Source organism: Anguilla anguilla, chromosome 5 (genome assembly GCF_013347855.1).
Source record: "Anguilla anguilla isolate fAngAng1 chromosome 5, fAngAng1.pri, whole genome shotgun sequence".
Classification (NCBI taxonomy): domain Eukaryota; kingdom Metazoa; phylum Chordata; class Actinopteri; order Anguilliformes; family Anguillidae; genus Anguilla; species Anguilla anguilla.
In genome coordinates, this window is record NC_049205.1 from 22,595,242 (window position 1) to 22,619,995 (window position 24,754).

The following is a 24,754-nucleotide window of genomic DNA, read 5'->3' on the forward strand; positions in this document are numbered from 1 at the left end:
AGAGGAAGAATCTGAAGGGAATCTTGGATTTGATGGATATACTGAAGGTGCCAGACATACTGAACATAGATATATTGATTATTCTGCATATATGAAATAATGACAAATTGAATACCCTGGATATACTGTATATGGATATACCAAATATGCCGGATATATTTAATTTATTGGATATGGTGTATATGGTGTATATGTTACATGCTGATGTGCAACATGACGAAGTATGATAAGCTAAATTTAGTGAATATCAGGCAAATATGTCAAACAATTTCACAAGTTGAATTTGTTGAATATAATGAACAGTTTAAATATGTTCATCACAACAGTTGATTATACAACAGCTCAGCTGATTTGAATACTTACTACGCTGTTACCAACTCTAATCTTATGTGAGAGCACTTAGGTGCATGTCTTTGTAAGTGGATCTGAATAAGAGTATTTTCTAAATTAATAATGCAGTGTAAAAGAGTTAGCCCATGTCTTTTAAAAGACCTGAGATATAGAAGACTTTTTGCACAAAGGAGTTAGCCTCTCACCTCTTCCTCCTGTGATCGCTTCTTCTGTGCCATCTTATACAGTTTGTGGAGTTTTCTGGCCCCAAACTCAGTGAACTTTGACACAAAAATCCATAGGTTTCTGCCAAACAGAGGGAAAAGCCAATCAGTGACATGCCATCACAGAGACAGCCAATCAGTGACACACCCCTATAGAGGGGGCAGTCAAGACAGGCACCACTTGTGAGCAATGCTATGGTGTTAAAATGATGAGTGTTAGCGTGTGATGTGTGCTGTGTACCTGCGCCACATCTTGACGTGCTCAGGGTCACTGTAGGCCTTGAGGCACTCTGTGATGCGGTCTCCAATCTTCAGCAGGCAGGTGCGCGTGTGCTGCAGCTGCTCCTGCACTGACAGACCCTCATCCGGCTTATCCAACTGCTTCAGAGCCTTCTTCACTGGCCTCATCCTCTCCTTACACTGGGGAGAACACACGGGGTTATTATTACACACAGACACACTCTCTTCTTAGACTGAGACGAGAACACATGAAAATCCTTATCATACACACAGACACATAGAGGATGATTAGTCTGGTTTGTTGAGAAATGTGCATTTTGAATCCGCTTATCGAATCCTGAAAATGTATTTTTAATGGCATTCACACGGTGCTTTTACTCAACTGCCAGGACCTGTAGTACTCACTTCAACATCACTGGTTATGCAGTGTGTAACGACGCGCCTCTAGAGCAGTGTTGCCAGTGTTGAGCTATTTTTCAAATTGTAGTGCAGGGAAAAAGGGCTTTGGGCGGTTTGTCATTATGTTGTTGGCTCTCTAAAATTTACTATTACGTAGACCACTGTGTCTTTTATCTTATAACACAGGACAGCCTATTGAGCGTGTAAGAGATGAAAAAGCCTAGGTGGTTTAGGCTACATTGTTTGATAACTTTGAAATAGGCTAGAAACGAGTAGTTTCTATGAACTATGGTGCTGAAACTAAACCTGCTATATGTGTGTGTGAGTATGCACGCGAGTGTTTGTCCTCCCCAATCCTGCATAAAGTCATGAGAACATTCACGTTCATCAAGGAGAAAATGAGCATGAGAATATACGCTGGTTTGTGTATATTATTTTTCTCTAGAGTGGTCTGGTTTGAGGCTGTGATTGGCTGGGTTCACCGTTTTCAAATCTGGTAATACTGCAGAAGAGCCTATACAATACGGACCGGAGAAAATGCTCAACTGTGTGGCTAAGTTTCACAATAAGTCCTAGGGATACAGTAAAATGTAATCACTGCATGAAAATAATCTCATGCAAGTGAGGAAGTACTTCAAGCACAGCAAAGCATGGCATAATAAAGCATAAAGAATGCACCATTTTCAATGTCCCCAGTCACAGTCATAATGCCACAGAATCAGCTAATGCTAATTTTTCGGCATCCAATTCAGGTTAAAATATAAATAAATAAATAAACCGCGAATATCCAAGTTACCCATGTTAAGACGGAAATAGAGTACAACTATTCTCTATTAAATGAATGTCGTCGAGTACTGACCAGGTTTATTGGGATGGGATAACAATCCTTTTCAGCAGTTGTAAATGTTTGTGTTCAGCATTCATTAAAACGAGAGGACACTTGTTTATCTTTCTTTACTTAATTTTACTTTTTAACCAAAATATCACTGTTTTATGGTAGCCTAAATCTGCTGAAAATAAAGGTGATTTTGCGTACAACACATTTTGGTTTCTTTTTGTACTCAAACAATATGGCAAGAATCAGAAACAGGATTTGATAAGCAGAATCAAATTGGTATGCAAAATCGATTAAATCTAAACGATTAGGCCTAATGATTAGCCAGCAGTGAGTAATGTGATGTGATTGGTCAGGGCAGTGACTCACAATGCTGAAGGTCTCTTGGTCGAGCTCATCGTCTTCCTCTCCGATGGGAACAGGCTCGCTTCCTGCAGTGATGTGAATTGGGCCCTGCTGTTTCTTCCCCCGAGCCCCTGCTTTGGCCTGCACAACACCACAGTAATAATACATTAACAACAATGCCACAGCATGTTAATATCCAATTAGTAATAACACAGGGATTCCACATTAATACACTGCCAACATGCTACACATTTTAACAACATTCTAATAACACATCAATATGAAAACCACATCAGCTGCACATACCTTTTCCTTTTTTGGCTTGGAATGCTTTTTGTCTTTCTCTCCCTCTTTCTCTTTCTTGGGAGTTCCCTGTTTCTCCTTGTTCTCTTTATTATCCTTCTTTTTCTGTCGCTTCTTGCTTGGGCTCTTCTCCCCTCCTTCATCCTGGTACGAAAATGGAAACATTAAACAGCAGTAAAGCATCTTCTGTATTGTATAGGAAAGTTTAGTGTCTCACAGAAGGGAAGTGCTGCATTTGCGTATCACAGAGAGGGCGAGCACTGCACTGGTGTTTTAAAGAGACACAATGTTGGCATTTCACAGAAAGTGCTAGCAAAACACCAGTGTTTCTAGAAAGTGCTAGTGTCGCACTGCTGTTTCATAAAGGTGACTAGCATAGCGTTTTCTGTGCAGGTGAAGCAGTAGCCTCTGTGAGCTGAATGCACCTTAACTTCTCCTTCCTCTGACGGTACGTCTGAGAGCCGCGGAGAGGAAATGTCATTGCCATGCTCGTCTTTGGGAGCTTTATTTTCCTTCTTCACCCGAGGTTTCCTCTTCTTCACTTTGGTCTGAGTCAAACACAGGACAGAGAGATCATTTATCATAACACCATTGTTGCCATCATTATCATCTTTCATCTGTATGTTATTAGCATATAAAAGAGAACATTATTCACTGAGGAAAAAAATGAAATTTCAAATAAAATGCTTATCACTGTTTAGAGCTCACTATACACAATTACTGTGGATGTACAACAAAAACCCTTCATGATTTCAAACAAGCAACACAACACTGCTCAGAGTTCACCATACACACTTCCACCATCTTTGAAAATACACCACTACTCATTTACTTTATTTATTTTACCTTTATTTAACAAGAGCCGCATTTCCACCGCAGGAACTTTACCCCGGAACTAGGAACCTTTTGAGGAACTCAGTGTGTTTCGACCACAGGAACTAGGGTCTAAATTTAGTTCCGGGGGCTTTATTTTACCCCCAAAAAAGTTCCTGCTCGGGGGGTAGTACTTTCCAAAAGTACCGGAACCTTTGGGGTGGGGTGCAAGCGTTGAAAATTTCTGATTGGTCGACTACTTGCAGTGTTTTATTTCAACCGCCATGTTTAAAAATATGCAGCCGCAAACCGATTTATTCTCATAACTTCAAATCAAACTTGTATGTTATGCGGCGCAGTAGCCTAGTTTTGGTTATAGCCTGCCAACGTCTTGGAATTATAACGTGTGCTCTTCTGTTCTTTTCTTGCTTTAGTATTCGTTTTATAAAATGCTAAGCATTCGTGCTGGGACAGCATATTACGTACCAAAACATTCAAACTGATTAATTCGGTTGCTGAATATTATCTTCCGGATTTTCTTTGTTAGCCCGTTGTAATTGACTCAAAACGTTTGATACAGTTATGTGAGGTATGCGGTAGTTCTGCGTAATTCACATTAGTGATACAGTAAAAGCAAACTGGGAATCACCTTCCGCACTTTTTGTCAGGGTAAAATAAGAGGTTAATTCTAGTAATCGTCCCTTTAGCTTTTTCAGACTGCCGTAATTTTACTCTGCCATTCTTCAAATCCACAAAAAGACCAGGAAGACTATGGACTAATTTATGGTGCATGGTTCGCATCTGGAGGGCACACTTCGCTTCCTATGAAATTAGAAGAATTTCCCGATGGAATCTGGGGACAGTGGAATGGAAGGTGCAGTTTTTCCCCCCAAAATATCTTGGGAAGACACCACTCTGAAGTCAATGAAGGCAGATACTCTTCATACTGAATACCAGTGAGCAGTGAACATAGATTAAGCCAGCCTGTGAGGAATGGCAGCTCACTGCCTTGTACAAGATTTGATATCCCAACAAAAACTAGCAAGCTAGAAATATGTATCTCAATAAAAACACATTTTTAACATACAAAAATGCCAAGCTAAGTTTACAATGCACTGTCTATAAGACATTAATTAAAACCAACAAAATCTAGGCCTGTTGCTACAAGTACTAATATCAAAATAAGGCCAAGTTACAACAAAAAATATTGGGTAGCTTGGCAAAAATTAAACAAGTTCCATTCCAAAGCAAGCTACCCAGTGTTTCCTCTATTATTTCATTTAACGTTCCCTGTGTTTTTTCATCTTACCATCTGAAGAGAATGTGGTCTATGGCAAGCCCCTTTAACATTTATTAACTTCGCTTGACTATCCCTAATTACGTTTTAGATATCTACAAATGCATTATGACTAGTAATAATTACCATATGTCATAGTGATAATTCAAGATAGCGGCTATTAAAATTGGACAAGTGAAAACAATAATTAAAAATATCTGCAAATACATTTTGACTAGTCAAAATACATTTTAAGATATCTATAATGACATCACAAACATCGTCATTCGACTCGTCACACATCCATCCATCCATTATCTATACCCGCTTATCCTGAGCACGGTCGCGGGGGTGTTGGAGCCTATCCCAGCGTGCACTGGGCGAGAGGCAGGAATACACCCTGGACAAGGCGGCAACCTATCGCAAGGCACACACACCATTCACTCACACACTCATACCTTTGGGCAATTTAGAGTTTCCAATTAGCCTACCTGCATGTCTTTGGACTCTGGGAGGAAACCGAAGTACCCAATAATTAAAATATCTGTAATGTTGTTTTGACTAGTCAAATTGATATTTTCAGATATCCAAGTAAGAATTATTTCCAGTCAAATCTGCTGTGCCTGATGTGACTCTGATACAAGGCTGTGCAATGGATTATGGGTCTTTATGCTTACTGTTTAAACTAGACTTAATGGATAACTGATACTTTATGAGAATTGTACTTTATCTGACCTGTGTACATTAGTTGTTCCAACAAGCTTCGACATGCACTTAATGCATGTCGCTTTGGGTAAAAGGGTTTGGCAGATAAAATATAATGTAAATGTAATGTTTTGCAAACCCGATGATCAATTTTGGTTGAAGAAATGGCAGTGGCTGTACTCAAACAAAATGTAAGAAAGTGCCATGAAGTGGAAAGAGAAAGCAAAAACAGTCGTGTTTTAGCAGACAGTAAATTGTCTGTACAGTTAACAGTTCCTTTCACGCACGGGCCGCAGTATTGAAAGCCCTGTCAAAGGCACTCAGGTTAGGTTGATCCGACACTGCATTAGTAGAATGACGACCTTCTTACAAGGAGCACATCTATAACTGCAGGAAGTACTCTGCTCATCCATTGTTTCTAATAAAAGCTGAGAATCGGGATTTTAACTACATGTGAATTACTGGATTACAAATATAAGGAGCACAGAGCCAAATCAATAAAAAATATTAGTCCTAAATATTAGGGAGTTCACTATATTTTAATAAATTATTAAAATAATGAGAAGGACAGGCACAAAACCTATTTGTATTAGGATCTGGGCAACATTCCATGACCGTTTATAGACTGGCTCTGAAGCGGTCTAGAGGAGTCTGGGACCCTGCCTGCTCACCTTGTTGCCCAGTTTGAGATCCGGGTCAGTTTTGATCAGGTCCCAGTTGACATAGCCATGCTCGTACACACCCAGGAGCAACTGCGTGTCATCCTCCACCTCCCAGTCCACGTCGAAGTGCGGTAACTTCACACGACAGGTCAGCAGGAACCTGGGCAGGGAAAAGGACACAGGGATATGCCCCTTTCATACAGCCATCCAATTCCATTCTGTCGCTCAACATTGGAGAGCACCGACGGGAGGGTATTTCATGGTGGCCTTTAAAACGATCAACATGAACATGTAGCTGGGAATTCATCTGACATGAATTGTCCGGTTTCATTTTCTCATTTCTGATGCTGATGATTGTTAGGAAAACATGACAAAAAATGCATTGCGTTGCATTACATTACATTTATTTGGCGGATGCTTTTATCCAAAGTGCGAAGGTCACTGGAATATCTACCAATCCAGTATGCATATGCCAGGTAACCGTAGCACAAACAGTATGGCAATACAGGGTGATACTGGGTAACTATGGTATTAGCAGTATGTCAATACTGAGTAGTGGTGATGTTAACAGTATGCTTAACTTGCATAGCAGTGGTGGAATGAGTTAATACTAATGTCACCACTACCCACCATTAGAATAATGTGGGTAATGTCACTATTGCTCATCATTAGCATATGTTAACAGAAGGCAGAGCTCATCTGAATGGTATGTTATGGGTATATCATACATCATCATGGGTATATATCATGGGTAACAGTGATGCAGTATGTAAATGGTGGGTGGCGATATCAGTAGTAAACTAATGCTGAGTGTAGCGGTGAAATTGGCTGTATGCCAACAGAGGTAGTGATCATATCAGCAGTATGCCAATTCTGTGTATAGGCAATATTTGCAGTACGTTAGGTGGGGGAGAGGTTATTTACTTGCTCCTCTCTGCAGGGTTGGGGGGGATGGCTTTGTGCAAGGGTTCAGATTCCTCCTCAAGTTGGATGATGGATTTAGCGTTGACCTGCACCCCCGAAATCTTTATGTTAATCCCTCTGCGTTTCCCAGGACCCTTTGCTGCAGGGAAAATGGAGGACAGGGAATCAGGGTGTCAGGGAATTGGGCAAACTGAATTCAGACTCTAACTGAAACTGTTCTGAAGCATAGCACACCTCTTGCGGGCGACAGATGATACAAGTCCACTAGTTCTCTCACTCTGACCATCTTACTCTTCTCATACTCACCATTTCCTTTAATCTCACCCATTTCTCAGTGTCTGTTTGTAACTTGCTCTCATTTTTGCTCACTGTTCACATCTCAAATCCCCTTTTCTTTCCCTTCATCCCTCTCCCACTCACCCTTTCTCTTTTGCTCTTTCTCTTTGTCCTTCTCTCTCACTCCATTCATCTCCTCTTTCCCTCCCTTTCCCCCATCCCTCCCTCTCACTTTCACAGGGGTTGTCTTTCAGGTGTTCCTCATGTTCCTGTACAGCAGTGACACAGCTGCTATGAACCAGCTCTCCCAGCCTCTTCAGGTCTGCGACAGACTTATCCACCAGCTCAGCGTCACGGGCTATGCCCTCCAACCTGAGGATAGACACACTTGCATCTTAACGTACACTTATACACACATAGTGTATTCACATACATGCACACATATGAACATGTGCAAACACTTGCACACTTTAATACACAAGCCACGTTTACACAAACCCTTATTAATATGCACTTGCACGCACATACACGCATAAGCTCACACACACGCACAAACGGGAACTCATGCAAGGACATAGACTCAGACATAGATACCACACTGAGTTTTCAGTAAGGCTGGCATAGTGGCCAGGTTATAGCTGCCTCTTACCTCTCAAGTGGAGCTCCAAACTTCTTGTAAGCCTTTATGAACCTGAGGAAGAGCGATATTTCATAAAGCAAATGGTTCATTTATTTATTTATTTTTACACATCTCATCCTTTGGTAATACAAATATACAAGGTATATACCATTACATGTCACAAATGTAATGTAAATGGGTGAATACATCCAGGATAACTACATCCCCATCATTCCATAAGACTTACTGCTCTCAGGCTCTCTGAACTTGCTGAAGGAAAGATGAAGTTGAAGTACAAATTCATTCAAATATTTCTGCTGGCATTAAGGGTGGGGATGCATTTATTCTAAAACCAAATTTGCATGGCGGGTCTACTAATTTGTTTCAGTTATATACTGGGCTGATAAAAAAGATAGGATGTTTTAATTTCTTGGTAAATTTGCCCTTAAAACATACACTACAGCGCACCAGTATGCTATAATACAGTTGTGTGGAATGGCCCCATAGTGTACACATGCAGTGAAGGTAGGTAGTGCTCACCTTCGGATTTCTGCATCGGTGAATCCCTCTACATTGTTCTTGCGTGCTCGTGGTCGGCCCCGCCTCTTCGGCCTCTTATCATCGTCACTGTCGTCCGTCTCACTCTCTGATCCAGAGGACCTGTTCTTCAGCTTGGAACCCACATCACTGTCACTGTCATTGGCTTGAGCCTGAGATAGTCACAACATCAGCCAACAGTCAGCTACAGCTGCATATCACTCTGAAGGGTACATGTGTGTCTTATGGTGACATTTTGTGTGAACTGGACATGAAATTCTAACATTAGACTTTCTTGAGAATTTCCCAGCTACAAGTCCCGAAGCAGAGAAGATACAGTGGCAAGAAAAAGTAAAAACCCTTTGGAATTACCTGCATTTATGTATAAATTTGTCTTAAAATATGGTCTGATCTTCACCTGAGTTACAATAATGAACAAACACAATCCGTTTTAACTAATAACACACAAATTATTGTACTGTTCTTGTCCATATTGAACGCATCATTCAAACATTCAGTGTAGGTTGGAAAAAGTATGTGAACCCCTAGACTTTAACAAAAGCTAATTGGAGTCAGGAGTTAGCAAACCTGGAGTCCAATCAATGAAATGAGATTGGAGGTGTGGATTAGAGCTACTTTGACTTATAAAAATCACTCAAACATTTTGAGTTTGCTATTCACAATAAGCATCTGCTGATGTGAACCATGCCCCCCAAAAAAGGGGTCTCAGAAGACCTACAATCAAGAATTGTTGATTTGCATAAAGCTGGAAAGGGTTAGAATGTAACCCTCCAGAGAGTAGCCACAGTACTAAATCGTCTCCATTTATTTGTCTAACTGTGGACTGATGAATATGTAAACTCTTGAGTACTGTGGCTACTCTCCCTAGAAGTGGGCGCCCAGCCAAGATGACTCCAAAGACACAAGGCAGAATGCTCAATGAGGTAAAAAAAAAAAAAAAAAACCTAGTGTAACAGCTAAAAGCTTGAAGGAATCATGGAACTGGTTATCATCTCTGTTCATGAGTCTACCATACGCAAAACATTGAACAGGCATGGTGTTCATGGCAGGACACCGCAGAAAGCCGCTGCTCCGCAAAAAAACATCGCTGCGTGTCTGAAGTTTACCAAAGAGCACCTCGACACTCCACAACACTACTGGGAAAATGTTTTGTGGACTGATGAAACTAAGGTTGAATTATTTGGGAAGAACACGCAGCACTACGTATGGCGTAAAAAGGGCACTGCATACCAACATGAAAACATCATCCCAACGGTGTATTACGGTGGAGGGAGCATCATGATTTGGGGCTGCTTTGCTGCCTCGGGGCCTGGACAGCTTGCCATCATCAAGGGAAAAATGAATTCCCAAGTTTATCAAGATATCCTGCAGGATAATGTCAGGGTGGCTGTCTGCCAGCTGAAGCTCAGTAGAAGTTGGGTGATGCAGCAGGACAGTGACCCTAAACATCGAAGTAAATCTACTACAGAATGGCTTCAAAAAAGAAAATCTGATTTTTGGAGTGGCCCAGTCAGAGCCCAGACCGCAACCCAATAGAGATGCTGTGGAATGACCTCAAGAGAGCCGTTCACACCAGACATCCAAAGAATATGGCTGAGCTGAAGCAGTTCTGTGAGGAAGAATGGTCCAAAATTCCTCCTGAACGTTGTGCAGGTCTGATCTGCAGCTACAGGAAGCGCTTGTTTGAGGTTACTGCTGCCAAGGGAGGTTCGACCAGTTATTAAATCCAAGGGTTCACTTACTTTTTCCACCAGCACTGCAAATGTTTAATGGGTGTGTTCAATAGAGACATGAAAGATTATAATTGTTTGTGTGTTATTAGCTTAAGCACATTGTGTTTGTCTATACTTGTGACTTAAATGAAGATCAGATCACATTTTATGACTAATTAATGCAGAAAACCAGGTCATTCCAAACGGTTCACATCATTTTTCTTGCCACTGTAATTGATACATAATTGAGATTTGGGTCACAAATACTTGAGAATTTATTTTTACATTTAAACACACTCCCCCACACACAAAATGGGCATTAGCTCAAAAAGTACCAGAGTAAAGGTCCAAATTGAATTTTAATTTATGTAATAGTTTATAGAACAGTACATTGAAAGAAAAATTAAAAAATGAACAATTTAGTTCAAAAATGACATCAGAATCATTGTTACCCACATATTTTACAATATCCTATATATCACAGAGCAACCCATTCCAAATACCTTTTTTTAATACTCTCATTCTGTACCTTTCCGTCAGTTTCCTTGTGTAAAATTCCAGGAAAATCTGAAATTTTATGTTCAAACTGACATGGAATGTTTGTGTCTGTGTGTAGCTCAAGTAATACATACTCGGCAAGAACCCATCAAAAGGCTTTTCCCTCCCCAGATGATTAGTTAAAACCATCACAGGTAACAGCTGGTAAACACAACACCATCTTGAGGTTAGTGAATCCTCACTCACAACATCACTACCCCATAATGCTGCTGGATAAAAGCCAGGTGCATGGGTTTCCAGCTTGCCTCTCACCTTCTTGTTGGAGCTCCGGCTCCAAGGGAGCATGTAAATGTCCTCCATCTCTTTCTGCTTCTCCTCCTCCTCTAACTTCCTCCTCTGATCCTCTGGGATGATGTCATCCCAGTCCCTTGAGGGCGGAGCCTCCAGCTCGGGAGTGCCCTCATCCATGGTGGCAAAGTTGGCCACCTGCCAGGGGGGTTAAGGTGGGGAAGTTAGAGAACGCAACTAAATAGACACTTTATTGTTCACAAAATTTAGAAATCTGCACATTACCTTAAACTGGGAGAGCAGCTCGTCGGTGGCGTTCGACCCCTGGTCACTCTCTCTGGTCTCAGCCAGCCGCAGGATCTCATCAATGTCCATTTCCTGCATCAGGGAGCACGGTTCATCATGAACAGTGCAGAACATTATCACTACATCAAATAACAATTAACACAGCAGGCAGTATGGCCACCTTGTCATGAAACTTATGATCAGAATTCATTAGGGCTGGATTTTGTGCTAGGCACTGTCATGCGTGGGGCCTAGTTTGACTTGCTTCAAGAAATTTCTCACTGTATAATGGCACAATCAGTGAAACGTTACCCATCATGAGTTGCTTGGAGTAATAGCCTCAGCTAAGCATACAGATGACAAAAATAAGGTGGCAAATCAATATTTAGATGTTTTTCACTTTTTCTGAATTAGCGAATGTAAGCTGGTTTGCACAGAAGATTATTCTGACTATGAAGTTAAAGCTAAGTACCCAAACTGCATCATCTGCTTAGTCCATTGCAAATATAATGAGGTCTATAATGTTTGGCATCAAGACATTTTTTCTTGATTTGGCTCTGTACACCATGATTTTAGATTTGTAATCAAACAATTCACATGTGGCTAAAGTGCACTTTGTCAGGTATTATTTAGGGGTATTTTTTATACATTTTGGTTTCGCCACATAGAAATTGTGGCACTTTTTATGAACGGACCCCCATTTCAAGGCATCATATTTGGGACAAATGCCGTCATAAGTGTTTCCAATTAGTCAGGTGTGTTCAATTCCTTCCTTAGTGCAGGTATAAGAAAGCTTTCAGTATCTAGTTTTGATTCTAGCCTTTTGAATTCCATTGGAATCTGTTGTTGGCGTTTGTCAACATGAACACCAGAGTTGTGCCAATGAAAGGCAAGGAAGCCATTATGAGCCTGAGAAATAAAAACAAAAGTAACAGACAGGTCAAACCTTAGGATAACCGAAATCAAGTTTGGAACATCACTAAGAAGTCTAGTTCTTCTTCTGATTCTGAGTCTTCTTTGGTCTACCAGGCTCTTCCTCTTCTTAATGACGTTCCAAACAGTAGATTTTGGTTAGAAGCTTGTTGCTTTAAAGTTTTAATTTCACTTCCTTTCACTGATTCGTCTCCAACTTAATGTTCCCCAACAAGTTTCTTAATGTTCTGTTTCTTCACGTCTTTCACAGTCGTCTACCATATTACGAACCAAGCAATGAGAGCAGTGCCTGCTTCCAAATATACAATTGTCCCTTAAGAAAACATCCACAAGTCCCGCCCTCCTCAGCAACTGTTGCTATGTACGACAAAAGCAGATGGAGTCAAGCTGACAGTTTGAATGAATTACTGCAAGAAACAGATGGTTTTTGGAAATATAATCCAAGTATAATCTACTTCGAAAAGTAGTTTGGCTTGATTGACAATATACAATTCGAAGAAACATCAAACTGTGGAAATATTGAAAAATGATTATGCACCTTTTTAAAAGGGTTTAGTTTGTTTTATGGTGTGGCAATATTACACCCTTACAGGGTTGGGGAAGGTATCATTCAGTTTTCTATTGATAAAATGCTAGAAATAATTATCAGCCATTAGCTAATGATGAGTGGTTGGAATAAAAATACTATGGCAAGGTTTACAAAAAAGTAGCAAAAGAAGCGCTAGCTAATGTTTATAGAGCTAGTTTGACCCAACGTTAGTCTAACTTTTTTTAGATGTAGGGCTAAGCCCAATTTACGCTACAACATAGCGGGAGATTAAACCTACATAGGCTAAATCATGTGCAATATCAACCTATTCTGGCACTTGTATTTATACTTCCTTTCTTTTTGATCTTATCTTTTCTTATTTCATTTAATATTTTTTATATTGTTTTACTAGGTTATCCTTTCGCCAACACAAGGACTATCGCAGCCTAAAGTTCAGCATTTCATTGCCAGCAAACTGCCTATCTCCCGAATTGTTAATAGTGCATTTGACAAATAAACTTTGATTTAATCACTCAGCTAACTATAGCTAATAGACTAGATATTTTATCTTATTGTATTGACAGGCAGACTCACCTATAGCTTACCTTCAAGCAAATGTATGTGTGCCTGTATATCGTATTGACATTAAACTGTTGTATACAAAGTTTTATCTGCGACAGACACTTCTCAAAGTTTGTCTTCAGCTCAGGGAATGGAATAAAAATCATCCCCCCCCCCCCCCCCCCAGACAGTCAAGATAACACATTTATGTTTTGTTACTTGTAGATAGTTTGTTTTCACTGTCACCTACAATTTGTAGACAATGAGAGCTAGATGTTGGAGGAAGTCATACATAGCAACCATTTCTAAGCATAGATTGGTGGACTACAGTGTCAATCATGAATTTGCTAACAGCCTATTATCTTTCATTTATCTTAAATATAGCATTACTTGCTACCATCTAAAGAACTTGGGGCTGACATGGCTTTAATTTAATAATGCACAAACTCAGGAACACAAAAGGAATCAGTAAAAATATGCACTTGTTTGGTCGCACATAGATTTTTTTTTGACTCGTGTTGTTGGTTAAGTGAGGCCAGACTGTGAATGTATTTCAGAAAAACGAACTCCTTTGTGTAGCAGACCTGCGGTTCTGACTCCTCGCCCTCTGGTTCCTTGAAGAGCTCCTCTGCTCCAAATTTCAAAATGGCTGTCAGCTCCTCCTTGTTAAATGGATTTGAGCTGTAAAATACAGACAAAAGGAGTATGTGACAGGATCAATCTGGATGGGTGGGCCATGCATACCAGATCTAGAACTGTAAAGAAAACATTTGTGTGGACAAAAACTAAGAAAATAATTTTTAATTCAACTAATTAAGTGAGAAATTCCCATAAAGTTCAACAGTTGAGGCTAAAAGTTTACATAAACCTAGGCTAAAGACATTCAAACTCAATTTTTCATAACTCTGCACATTTCATGTTACCATCAATTAGGGTATCTACTTTATTTTCATAAGAGGTCATATCAAAATAATAGCTAAACGACAGATTTATTTAAGCTTTTATGTAGTATATCAGATTTTCAGTGGGTCAAAAGTTTACATACACTTTGTTAGTATTTGGTGGCACTGCCTTTTAATTGCTTAATTTGAATCAAACTCTTGGGGTAGCCTTCCACAAGCTTCTCACAATACTTTACCGGAATTTTTGCCCATTCCTCCTGACAGGACTGGTGTAACTCAGTCAAGTTTGTGGGCCTCCTTCCTTGGAAATGCCTTTTCAGTTCAGTCCACAAATTTTCTATGGGATTCAGGTCAGGGCTTTGTGATGGCCAATACTTTCACTTTGTTGTCTTTAAGCCATTTTGTTACAACTTTGTTACGTCCTGCTGGAAGACCCAGTTGCAAACAAGTTTTAACTTTCTAGCTGATGTCTTGGTGTTGCTTCAGTATTTCTAGATAATTCTCCTTCCTCATGATGCCATTTATTTTCTGAAGTGCACCAGTCCCTTTTCCAGAAAAACACCCCCACAACATAATGCTGGCATCCCCATGCTTCACAGTTGGGATGGTGTTTTTCGAATGAAAAGCCTCACCCTTTTTCCTCCATACATAGCGCTGATCATTATGGTCAAACAGTAGAATTTTTGTTTTATCTGACTAGATAACATTCCTCACTACCACTCCTGGTGATAACCTGCAAACTTCATTCTGGTTTTTATGCCTGTCTTGGAGTAAGAGCTTCTTCCTTGCGCCACAGCCTTTCAGGCCATGACGATGTAGGATTCTCTTAATGGTGGATGTAGATACTTTAGTACCTGATGCCTCCAACTCCTTCACCAGTTCCTTTGTTGTTGTTTCAGGGTTCAGCTGAACCTTTCTGACCAAAGTTCGTTTAGCCCTGAGAGTTAATTTGTCCCTCCTTCCTGAACAATGGAGTGTCTATGTGGTCCCAAGATTTTTATATTTGCATACAGTTGTACAGATGCTTGTGGTACCTTCAGTTGTTTGTAAATTGCTCTTAAGGAGGAACCGGACAATTTTTTTTCGGAGGTCATGGCTGAGTTGCTTGGATTTTCCCATAGTATCAAGGGCACAATGACAGTGGCTCTAAAGGTAGGGCCTTAAATACTGCCACAGGTGCCAATTAACTCCCAATTAATTCCTAATTATGACAATTGGCAAATTAAAAGCTTATAAAAAATCATTACATTAATTTCTGGAATCTTCCAGACCGTTTAAAGAGACAGTCAACTTGGTGTATGTAAACTTTTGACCCGCTGAAATTCTGATATAGTGAATTAAAGCTGAAATAAATCTGTCTCTAATCGATAGGTTTAAAATGACTTCTGATGTGAACACAGTAGATGCCCTAATCGACTTGCCAAAAGAAATGTATGCAAACATGAATTGTGCGGAGTTGTGAAAAACTGAGTTTGAATATCTATAGCCTAGGTGTATGTAAACTTTGGCCTCAACTGTATGATGATTTTTCAATTAATGAATTGAACCAAAATTCTTTTCCTGAAATGACTGAACAGAAATGTCACTGAACCTCAACACTGATTTTAGCTGCACCCAGAAGCAGACAGGGCCCCTGACCGCTCTATTCTCTCACTTTGAGTTCCCTGAGTGGTTGTCCAGTACAGTGCGTCCAGTTGTGTCCATTCTCTGTATGACAAGATGGTCCAACACCATCTTCTTCTTGGCTCTTTCAATTATGTCCTCCTCCACCGTTCCCTTGGTTACCAGACGATAAATATTCACCTGCCATGTGAAACAGTTAGTGAGGAAAAATACCCATTCACACCTCGTAGCTCAAAGAAAATCACCTGTTTTCGAACAAAGTTCTAACAAATAGAAGACTATTAAGATGCAGAGAACCTTGTAATGTTCAAGACACTGGATACCCTCAGACTGTAGGCAAAATGATGAGCCTAGATGGGTTGAATCGTGTATTTTCCTAATTGTATGATTTTATGCTACCACCTGAAACCGTGGTAAAATTTAACCCAGTTATTTGCTCATAACCAGTAATGTAGCTCCTACTGAAAACTACTACTACCAACCAGAACCTCAAGAGAAAACTAGCAGAGAGTTCAGTAAGAACCATTTCACTACTTGTAGTAAATTACATTCTGTAGCCTGTTGGCCATACAACCCGCCTCTTTCACTCATCTGGGAATTTAACTGGTCCTTGGGGATAATTGCCTGTTTCTTTTGGCCAATCCTGTGGGCCCTGGCCTGAGCTTGCAGGTCATTCTGTGGGTTCCAGTCAGAGTCAAAGATGACAACTGTGTCTGCAGACGCCAGGTTGATTCCAAGGCCTCCGGCTCTTGTGGACAACAGGAAACAGAAGTCCTGGAACACAGACAAACTTTTTGCTCTCAGCAGGGTTGATCTTAACACTGGATGGCACAATCCACAGTCAAAAGGCTTTAGGAATTTGCTTGTTTTTCAAAAACCATTACATTCAGTGGCTGTTTATCAAAGAGATTAAAAAATATATATATTCAGTTCAATTTACATTCAGATGATAATGCATGCTGCAGAATTGAAATATGAGTCTGTCATAGCAAAGCTAAGCAATAGATTTGCCCATACGTCAGCACTACTACCATAATATATTCATAAAACAAGTCAATGGCCAAGATATACAGGGCAGAATGCCACAAATGATACATGAACATGTGCCTGAAAATAGTCCCCAACTCTGCCATCTCCCAACTCCATATCTCAGAAGCCTGCTCTGTTGTAGGACACAAGGCTAAGTTGTGTTATTTTGGTGCAGGAGTTTTTAAGTATTTAAACACTTCTACCTAAATGCCAGATGGACACTGTTGTGCATTTCCTGAGCACATGCAATTGGTGTACCTGCTTGTCATAAGCATTGGTGAGATTCTAATTATTTGTGGAGTGCAGCAGGCATATATTCCTGGATTCTAAGATAGGCACACATGGATAGAATCATAAACAATATCTGTTTTCTGTTAGCAAAAAGGAAGTATCACTCCATACCTCTGAACCTTTGGCATTAAAGTGGTCGAGTGCCTGTTTTCTAATCTCTCCTTTAATCGACCCGTCCAGACGCTGAAGGAGAGGGGAGGAAAGAGACAGATCGGCTTTTGGCTTCACGCTGGATACAGTCCTGTGGGGCTCCCCCAGTCAGCAACACTAAACTGCTAAACCGTGAGGCAGAACGAGCCGTGCTCCAAACCCACAGCGGTATTTTCCTACATAATATCAGCCCGCAAACCTGGTAAAGGCACGCCTGTTAGTCAGCACATTGTTGCTGCTATAAAGTCAGCTTGAATCCATACACTCACATCACTGGAGATCCAGCCTTACCAGTTTCCATTAAAAATAACCTGAGAATAAAAATAACCTTGGGCGCTATCACAGACCCCCAAGCATGCATCCCACACCACTGACACACGATCTCTCACATGCTAGGAGTCAACAACCCCAGCCCTTGCTTTTAAACAGGTCTTCTTGCCCTGCCTCTTGAAGCGCCGGATGATCACCATTACTTACATTATATCATTCTTTTTCCTAAAAGCATGTCACCCATTTCTACAGTCTGACATTTTTCCCCTGGTTTGGCCCTTAGCTCTAAGATACAGCTGTGGTGCCCCAGGCCTGAGATTTGAACCTGCAACCCCCAGGTGTTCACAGCTCACTTGATTTGTTAAGATGTCCCTTGCCAAAAAGTACAGGATTCAGAGGGCAGTAACTCCATTTTTGTGTAGATCTGTTATGCTTCTTTTACAGGAAATAGTTTTAACTGAGGTTAAAATGTTAAGATATTGGTAAAGGGACAACCCTCTCTCAGGACCTGGAATAGTTACAGCCAAAATGTGACAGCCTCTCCAAAAATTTATATACCTGGAGCACCATGACCCAACTATAGGTGTAGGTAAAAGCAGATGCTTTCTGTACCTGGAAGGGGTAGCGTTTGAAGGCCAGGTACTCTGCAAGGATGTCTAGCATTCGGACCATCTGAGAGAAGATGAGCACACGGTTGCCCCTCTCCCGTAGTCTGGTTAGTAGCTTATCCAAAAGAACCAGCTTCCCACTGCCCCGCACAATGTTCTGCAACATCAGGAGGAGACAGTCACACACACTATTTACAGTGTCATTCATGGTCATGTATACAGTCACTCATATGCTCAAACACGGAAACGGTTAGAGTTAGGGTCATACAAACTGTCACGGTCACAGTATTGACCATGGTACAAACAGACACAGTCATACACACCATAGCATGCATGGACACGGTCGTAGTCCTGCACAGGGACGCACAAAGGACATGTTCTCACACAGTCACACACAGGGTCACTGTCACAGGCCAGATATGACAACAACTGCAACTGGGTGAAAATGCGGACAACTATACAACTGGTGGCTCAATTCGGGCCTGAAACCTGCAGCCCTCCACTGCCATACGCCCACCTGCAGATGCTCCTGTTGGGTGGGGCTGTCTACATCTTCAGGCTGTTTGATGAGATAACCGTGGTTACAGCACTTCTTCAGCTCCATGACAATGTTGAGGAATCCAGAAGAGCTCCCACAAGTACCCTTAGACAGAGCTCTGTAGTTCCGAGTCAGGATCCACCTTCAGGAGAGAGGGACTTTCGATAACCTGTCTGATTATCCTATACATTTCTATAAATCTACACAGAGAAAAGGACTTCCAGTAACCTGTCTAATTCTCATATACATCTATATAAATCCGCAGTAGAGAAGGGCTTTCAGTAACCTGTCTGATTATCGTATACATTTACATAAATCTGCAGGGAGAGAAGGACTTTCAGTAACCCGTCTGATTATCATATACTTTTATTTAAATCTGCAGGGACACAAAGACTTTCAGTTACCTGTCAGATTATCACATACATTTATATTAATGTGCAAGCACAGCACGTGTCGGTGTACGTGGCCATCATACTTGTAAAACTGCTTCTGCTGCGCAGTCATGTCAACGCGGAGGATCTGCTCCACCTTGGCGGGTAGAGACTTCTCCACATCTTTCTTCACCCTCCTTAGCAGGAAAGGTTCTAGCACCTTGTGCAGGCTCTGATAGCCATTCTCCCTACCCTTACCATGTTCGTCCTCAAAGTCTTCCCATGACTCAAACCTGTAGAACGTAAAGACCAGGAGGGCTTGAGGTTTCTTCACTGTATACCATTTGTCATGTAAATTACCTCTGAAACATACATTTTCTGGGATTTTCATCAATCGAAACAAATTTGAACACTGCCATTAACCATTACACCAAATGCAGATTTACACCCCCCCCAACCCCAGTGTGAGACTTTGATCACAGGTGCACTGTGGAAATTATAGTCCCTTACTTGTCAGGCATTAGGAAGTGCAGCAATGACCAGAGTTCCTTGAGGGAGTTCTGCAAGGGGGTCCCCGTGATCAGAAGCCTGTGGTTGGACCTGAAATCCATCAGGGTTTTATACAACAGGGAGTCATCATTCTTTAGTCTGTGTGCCTCATCCACACCAAGGAAGGCCCAGTTTATACTACCCAAAACGCCCTGCAGGGGAGAGAAGGGGTTGGTAGGGCATGCAAAATTAGTGCAAATTCACTGACAATAACCATCAGGATTATGTTTTATTTGTTATAACCATGGCTGTCCTTCCACATACCTTGTCTTTCAGCAGAATTTCATAGGTGGTCAAAAGTGCATTGAATCGTATCCTCTTTGTCTGCTGGTTTACCCACTCATAGTCACGGATCTGGTCAAAAAAATTAAATCTAAGAATCAAATAGTGAAATAAACAACGAACCCATCACTTTACAATTGTCACCTTCCCAAAGTCCCAAAGTCACAAGGAGCAAAATCAACAGACAACATAGCACAAGTTGCTTTATGCATGTGAAGTATAAACATTTCTGAATGTTTTTAGGACCAAATACAAGTAGCACATGTTGTGCAGCCATGGTGAGGGTCAAGGCCATACCGTCTTCCTGCTCATGACGTTGCCAAGGTAGACCACCACGTTCATGTCAGGGGCCCAGGTGTCAAACTCCCTCTGCCAGGAGGTGAGGGTGGACAGGGGCACTACCAGCAGGAAGGGCCCATAAAGCTGGTGCTGGTGGAACAGGTATGACAGAAAGGAGATGGTCTGGATGGTCTTCCCCAGGCCCATCTCGTCAGCCGGTGTCACACTGTTGCACCTGCGAGGCGAAAGAACACGTCAGAGCAGCTGCCAAAATGCAGGAAGAAGACAGCTACAGGAGAACTACAGGAAACCCATACCAGTCACAGGAAACGACAGTCACAGAAAACCTTCATTGCTAACTAGAAGAACTACAGGCAACTCAAAGCAAACAGAAGAACTACATCAACAGGAATTTGGTACAGGTTTGATTATTGCCTCCTTTTTGTTCAATGACTAAAATCTCATTTGTTTCTCCCTCTCTCAGTCAAATTCATATCTATAATGATTTATTGGTAGAAAATTATTTTTTAATATTTCCAAATAGCACTGCAACACTAGGTACAATACTGTTTGTTCCTTGCTCCCCTCTTTGCTTTTGCCCTCTCCATCTCTCAGAACTACATTTGCTTGCATATTAAGTGAATCTTTGAATTTGAATCTTGGTATTGTATTTATAATAAGCTGTGTTCTGGGTGCGAAGGACTACTGATGATATATATTTGAGCACAAGGTGTCAATCACCTGCCTATATCATTATTAGTTTTTTAAATATGGTATCAGTACTCATTTTTTTTATCTGGAACAAATTCTCCTTTGCACACCACTCTTCATTACGGGTGTATTATTCATGGAATTCCAGGTTCACCAAGACTTCTGAAAGGGATCCCTATATAAATGTCAAAAGATTCCCTTACATAAAGGATATGATGTAGCACTCTTCTACAGAGCGTGCAACACTCTGACTGGTACCTGCACCAGGAATGAGCAAGCCAGTTCAGGCCAGCTAGCTGATAATCTCGCAGCTCCAGATTCTCCCCTCCAATGTAAGATGGCTGCTTCTTCAAAGTGACAAACCTCGGCCTCTGTTTTAAAACCTGGAACCAAGACAAGGCTTTTCACTTATTTTAAAGACTTAATCTAAGAGCTTATAGAGTACATTGGTCTTATCACTTCTTCAATAATTACTGAGCTTCTTAGCAAGAATGGACTACAAATTGCAGATGCTATCAGTTTGGATTTAAAGTTATCTATGATGCTAGTTTACCTAATTAATAAACTACATAAATTCTTAAATAAAAAGTGACAAGACAGAAAATTTTAAGGAGGAGTTCCTGGCCAAGTTGAGATCTGACTCACTTTGCAGTCTTTGGAAGGGATGGTTTTGCTGTTATTGCGGTTGTTGAAGCTGTCGATACAGTGCTGGAACTTCTTGCCAATGAGCGTTCCATCCTCCCAGCTACACTCTGCATAGGGCAGACCCATCCACTTACACAGGTACTCTGGCTCGTTGGAAGAGGACGACGTCTTATGACTGTGTGCTGCCAGGGGTAAACAGTGTCAGAAGGGACAAATTGTTTTTAAACCTGCTGTCTAAATTTCAAATGCTATAAGTTCTTAACTTCTAGCTTTCATACCATTTTATTTTTTAAACTGAGTTTACGGGCAATCTATTATAAATATTTTGTATATAACCAAAGCTGAATTATGCAAATTGTCATTCTAAAATGTGTATGTAATAAACTGACCATCAGACTTTCAAATTCTTTCACAAGGTCCAAAGTAAGAGAAAACTGCATCTGCAGTTATTGATGTGAAGAGTTCATTTTTATAACCTCTAACACAGTTCAGGCCAAAAATTTGCATACACCTAGGCTAAAGGCATTCAAACTCAGTTTTTCACAACTCCGCACATTTCATGTTACCATACACTTCTTTTGGCAAGTCAATTAGTGCATCTACTTTATTTCTATAAGAGGTCATTTCAAAATAATAGCTAAAAGACAGATTTATTTCAGCTTTTATGTACCATATCAGATTTTCAGTGAGTCAAAAGTTTAAATACACTTCGTTAGTATTTGGTGGCACTGCCTTTTAATTGCTTAACTTGAATCAAAACGCTTGGGGTAGCCTTTCACAAGCTTCTCACAATACATTGCCGGAACTTTTGCACATTCCTCATGACAGAACTGGTGTAACTCAGTCAGGTTTGTGGGCCTCCTTGCTCAGACACGATTTTTCAGTCCAGTCCACACATTTTCTATGGGATTCAGGTCAGGGTATGGTGATGGTCACTCCAAATACTTTCATTTTGTTGTCTGTAAGCCATTTTGTTACAACTTGGAAGTATGCTTAGGATCATTGTCCTGCTGGAAGTGCCAGCTGCGACAAAGTTTTTTAACTTTCTAGCTGATGTCTTGAGGTGTTGCTTCAGTATTTCTAGATAATCCTCCTTCCTCGTGATGCCATCTATTTTCTGAAGTGCACCAGTCCCTTTTCCAGCAAAACACCCCCATAACATGATGCTGCCACCCCCATGCTTCACAGTTGGGATGGTGTTCTCCTGATTAAAAGCCTCAACCTTTTTCCTCCATACATTGCGCCGATCATTATGGCCAAACGGTTTTTTTTCATCTGACCAAGGAACACGCCTCCAAAACGCCAGGTCTTCGTCTTGGTGAGCACCTGCAAGCTTTTTTTATGCTGGTCTTGGAGTAGGGGCTTCTTCCTTGCACGACAGCCTGTCGTGCAAGCCAGCTGAACCTTTCCGACCAAAGTTCATTCAGACCTGGGAGTTAATGTGCTTCCTTCCTGAACGATGAGTGGTCTCAAGATTTTTATATTTGCATACAATTGTTTGTACAGGTGCTTATGGTAACTTCAGTTGTTTGGAAATTGCTCCTAAGGAGGACATTTCTGAGGTCCTGCTTGGATTTTCCTGTGGTATCAAGGGCAAAAAGGCCGTGGCTCTAAAGTAGGGCTTTAAATTACAGCTATAGGTGCCAATTAACTCCCAATTAACTTCTAATTATGACAATTGGCCAATCAGAGGCTCCTGAAAAGTCATTACATCAATTTCTGGAATTTTCCAGACTGTTTAAAGAGACAGTCATCTTGGTGTATGCAAACATTTGACCCACTGGAATTCTGATATAGTGAATTAGAGCTGAAATAAATCTGTCTCTAATCAATTGTTTTACAATTACCTCTGATGTGAACAAAGTAGATGCCCTCATTGACTTCCCAAAATAAATGTAAATGTACACTAACTTTAGCCTAGGTGTATGTAAACCTTTGGCCACAACTGTAAATGGTTAAAGTCGGACAGAAATTTGAAATACTGTATCATTATTTATATTCTATACCATTGCAAAATTGTTTGTAAATGGTTTAAAAATGTTTTTTTTTAAATGATAAAAATGTATACTTTTGGACATATCACAAAAATGTTTCTATCATGTTACTATGGAGGTCGGATACTGTGTGGGCGGGGTCGAGGGCGTACTGCTTGCGTTTTGAGTGACAGCTAGTGGGCGGACCGTCTGAAAATGTTGACTGTGACAGCCATCAAGATAAAATAATAGGGTGACAGGCTACATTTCAGTAGATAGGTAAAGCTAAATGAGTTGTCATATTGCACAAAGTCAACAAATCTCCATAGCTAGCTAGATAAATAATATTTGGCTTTCCTGAACTGTTGCTTTATATTTCGTGTGATAATTATGTTGATGCTAAGATTGCTTTTCAGCTATCCCAGCTAACGTTAGCAAATGTAGCTGTTGGCTATCCTCCTTGTAAGCCAGGCAAATTTAATTCATACACTCAGTAATTATACATCCAAAATATAATATAAGAAACTAACTTTGTGGTTATCTTCCGTACTGCTCTGTACTGTGCTTGATCGAATTCTGGGGACTGCTCAACGTATTTTTCAGTTGCATTCTATCATGAATTTTTTCATTATAGCTATTTGCTAAAGTTGCTATATGGTGCTAGTCAACTACAGCCTTGGCCGAAGTGATAATACCATGCCATTCTCAGAATAATATACATTTTCTTCTATTTTGTACCGCATAGGAAAAGTACATGTGCTTTAAATACATACATTAAAAGACATTTTGGATATTTTAACAGGCACAGTTGCGAGCGAGCCTGTTACCAACAATATCCGTTAATCGCGCTATTGAGAGCGAAGTTGCGAGCGAACCTGTTTCCAACAATCTTTCTATCGCTCTGTATAGCAATAAATGCAGATCCCATGCAGCAGTTGTCATGTCATCTTTACAAGAAAACACAACGCAGACAACCCCGCTACAACTGGACAGTGAGGACTGATCCAGGGTTCAGTCACAGTTCTTTGCAAAATCCACTCTGTTTTTGCGCCAAATTCAAAAAGTTGTCTGATTTAAAATGCAGACTGCAGACTCTTGTGTTGTTTGACACTAATGAACCTGATAAAAATTCTACCCACTTGTTTTTTACATCTGTGTCCTTCGGGATTGCATATAGTGAGACAGTATTTGTGCATCCTTCAACACAACAATGCCGCC

General features: G+C 40.7%; 1 protein-coding gene across 1 annotated transcript in view; it reads right to left on the bottom strand.

Moving 5' to 3' along the window:
- Positions 1 to 24,754, bottom strand: part of LOC118227554 (chromodomain-helicase-DNA-binding protein 2-like) — a 65,662-nt gene that overhangs the window by 19,677 nt on the left and 21,231 nt on the right. Inside the window, 24 exon segments of the mRNA XM_035418133.1 lie at positions 537 to 636; positions 796 to 974; positions 2,398 to 2,514; positions 2,680 to 2,820; positions 3,102 to 3,224; positions 6,142 to 6,292; positions 7,057 to 7,195; positions 7,565 to 7,704; positions 7,982 to 8,023; positions 8,492 to 8,661; positions 11,032 to 11,205; positions 11,293 to 11,385; positions 13,900 to 13,996; positions 15,872 to 16,020; positions 16,465 to 16,614; positions 17,272 to 17,343; positions 18,193 to 18,345; positions 18,706 to 18,868; positions 19,202 to 19,390; positions 19,608 to 19,798; positions 19,911 to 20,000; positions 20,226 to 20,442; positions 21,177 to 21,301; positions 21,564 to 21,745. Coding sequence (XP_035274024.1) covers positions 537 to 636; positions 796 to 974; positions 2,398 to 2,514; positions 2,680 to 2,820; positions 3,102 to 3,224; positions 6,142 to 6,292; positions 7,057 to 7,195; positions 7,565 to 7,704; positions 7,982 to 8,023; positions 8,492 to 8,661; positions 11,032 to 11,205; positions 11,293 to 11,385; positions 13,900 to 13,996; positions 15,872 to 16,020; positions 16,465 to 16,614; positions 17,272 to 17,343; positions 18,193 to 18,345; positions 18,706 to 18,868; positions 19,202 to 19,390; positions 19,608 to 19,798; positions 19,911 to 20,000; positions 20,226 to 20,442; positions 21,177 to 21,301; positions 21,564 to 21,745 — 3,347 coding nt within the window.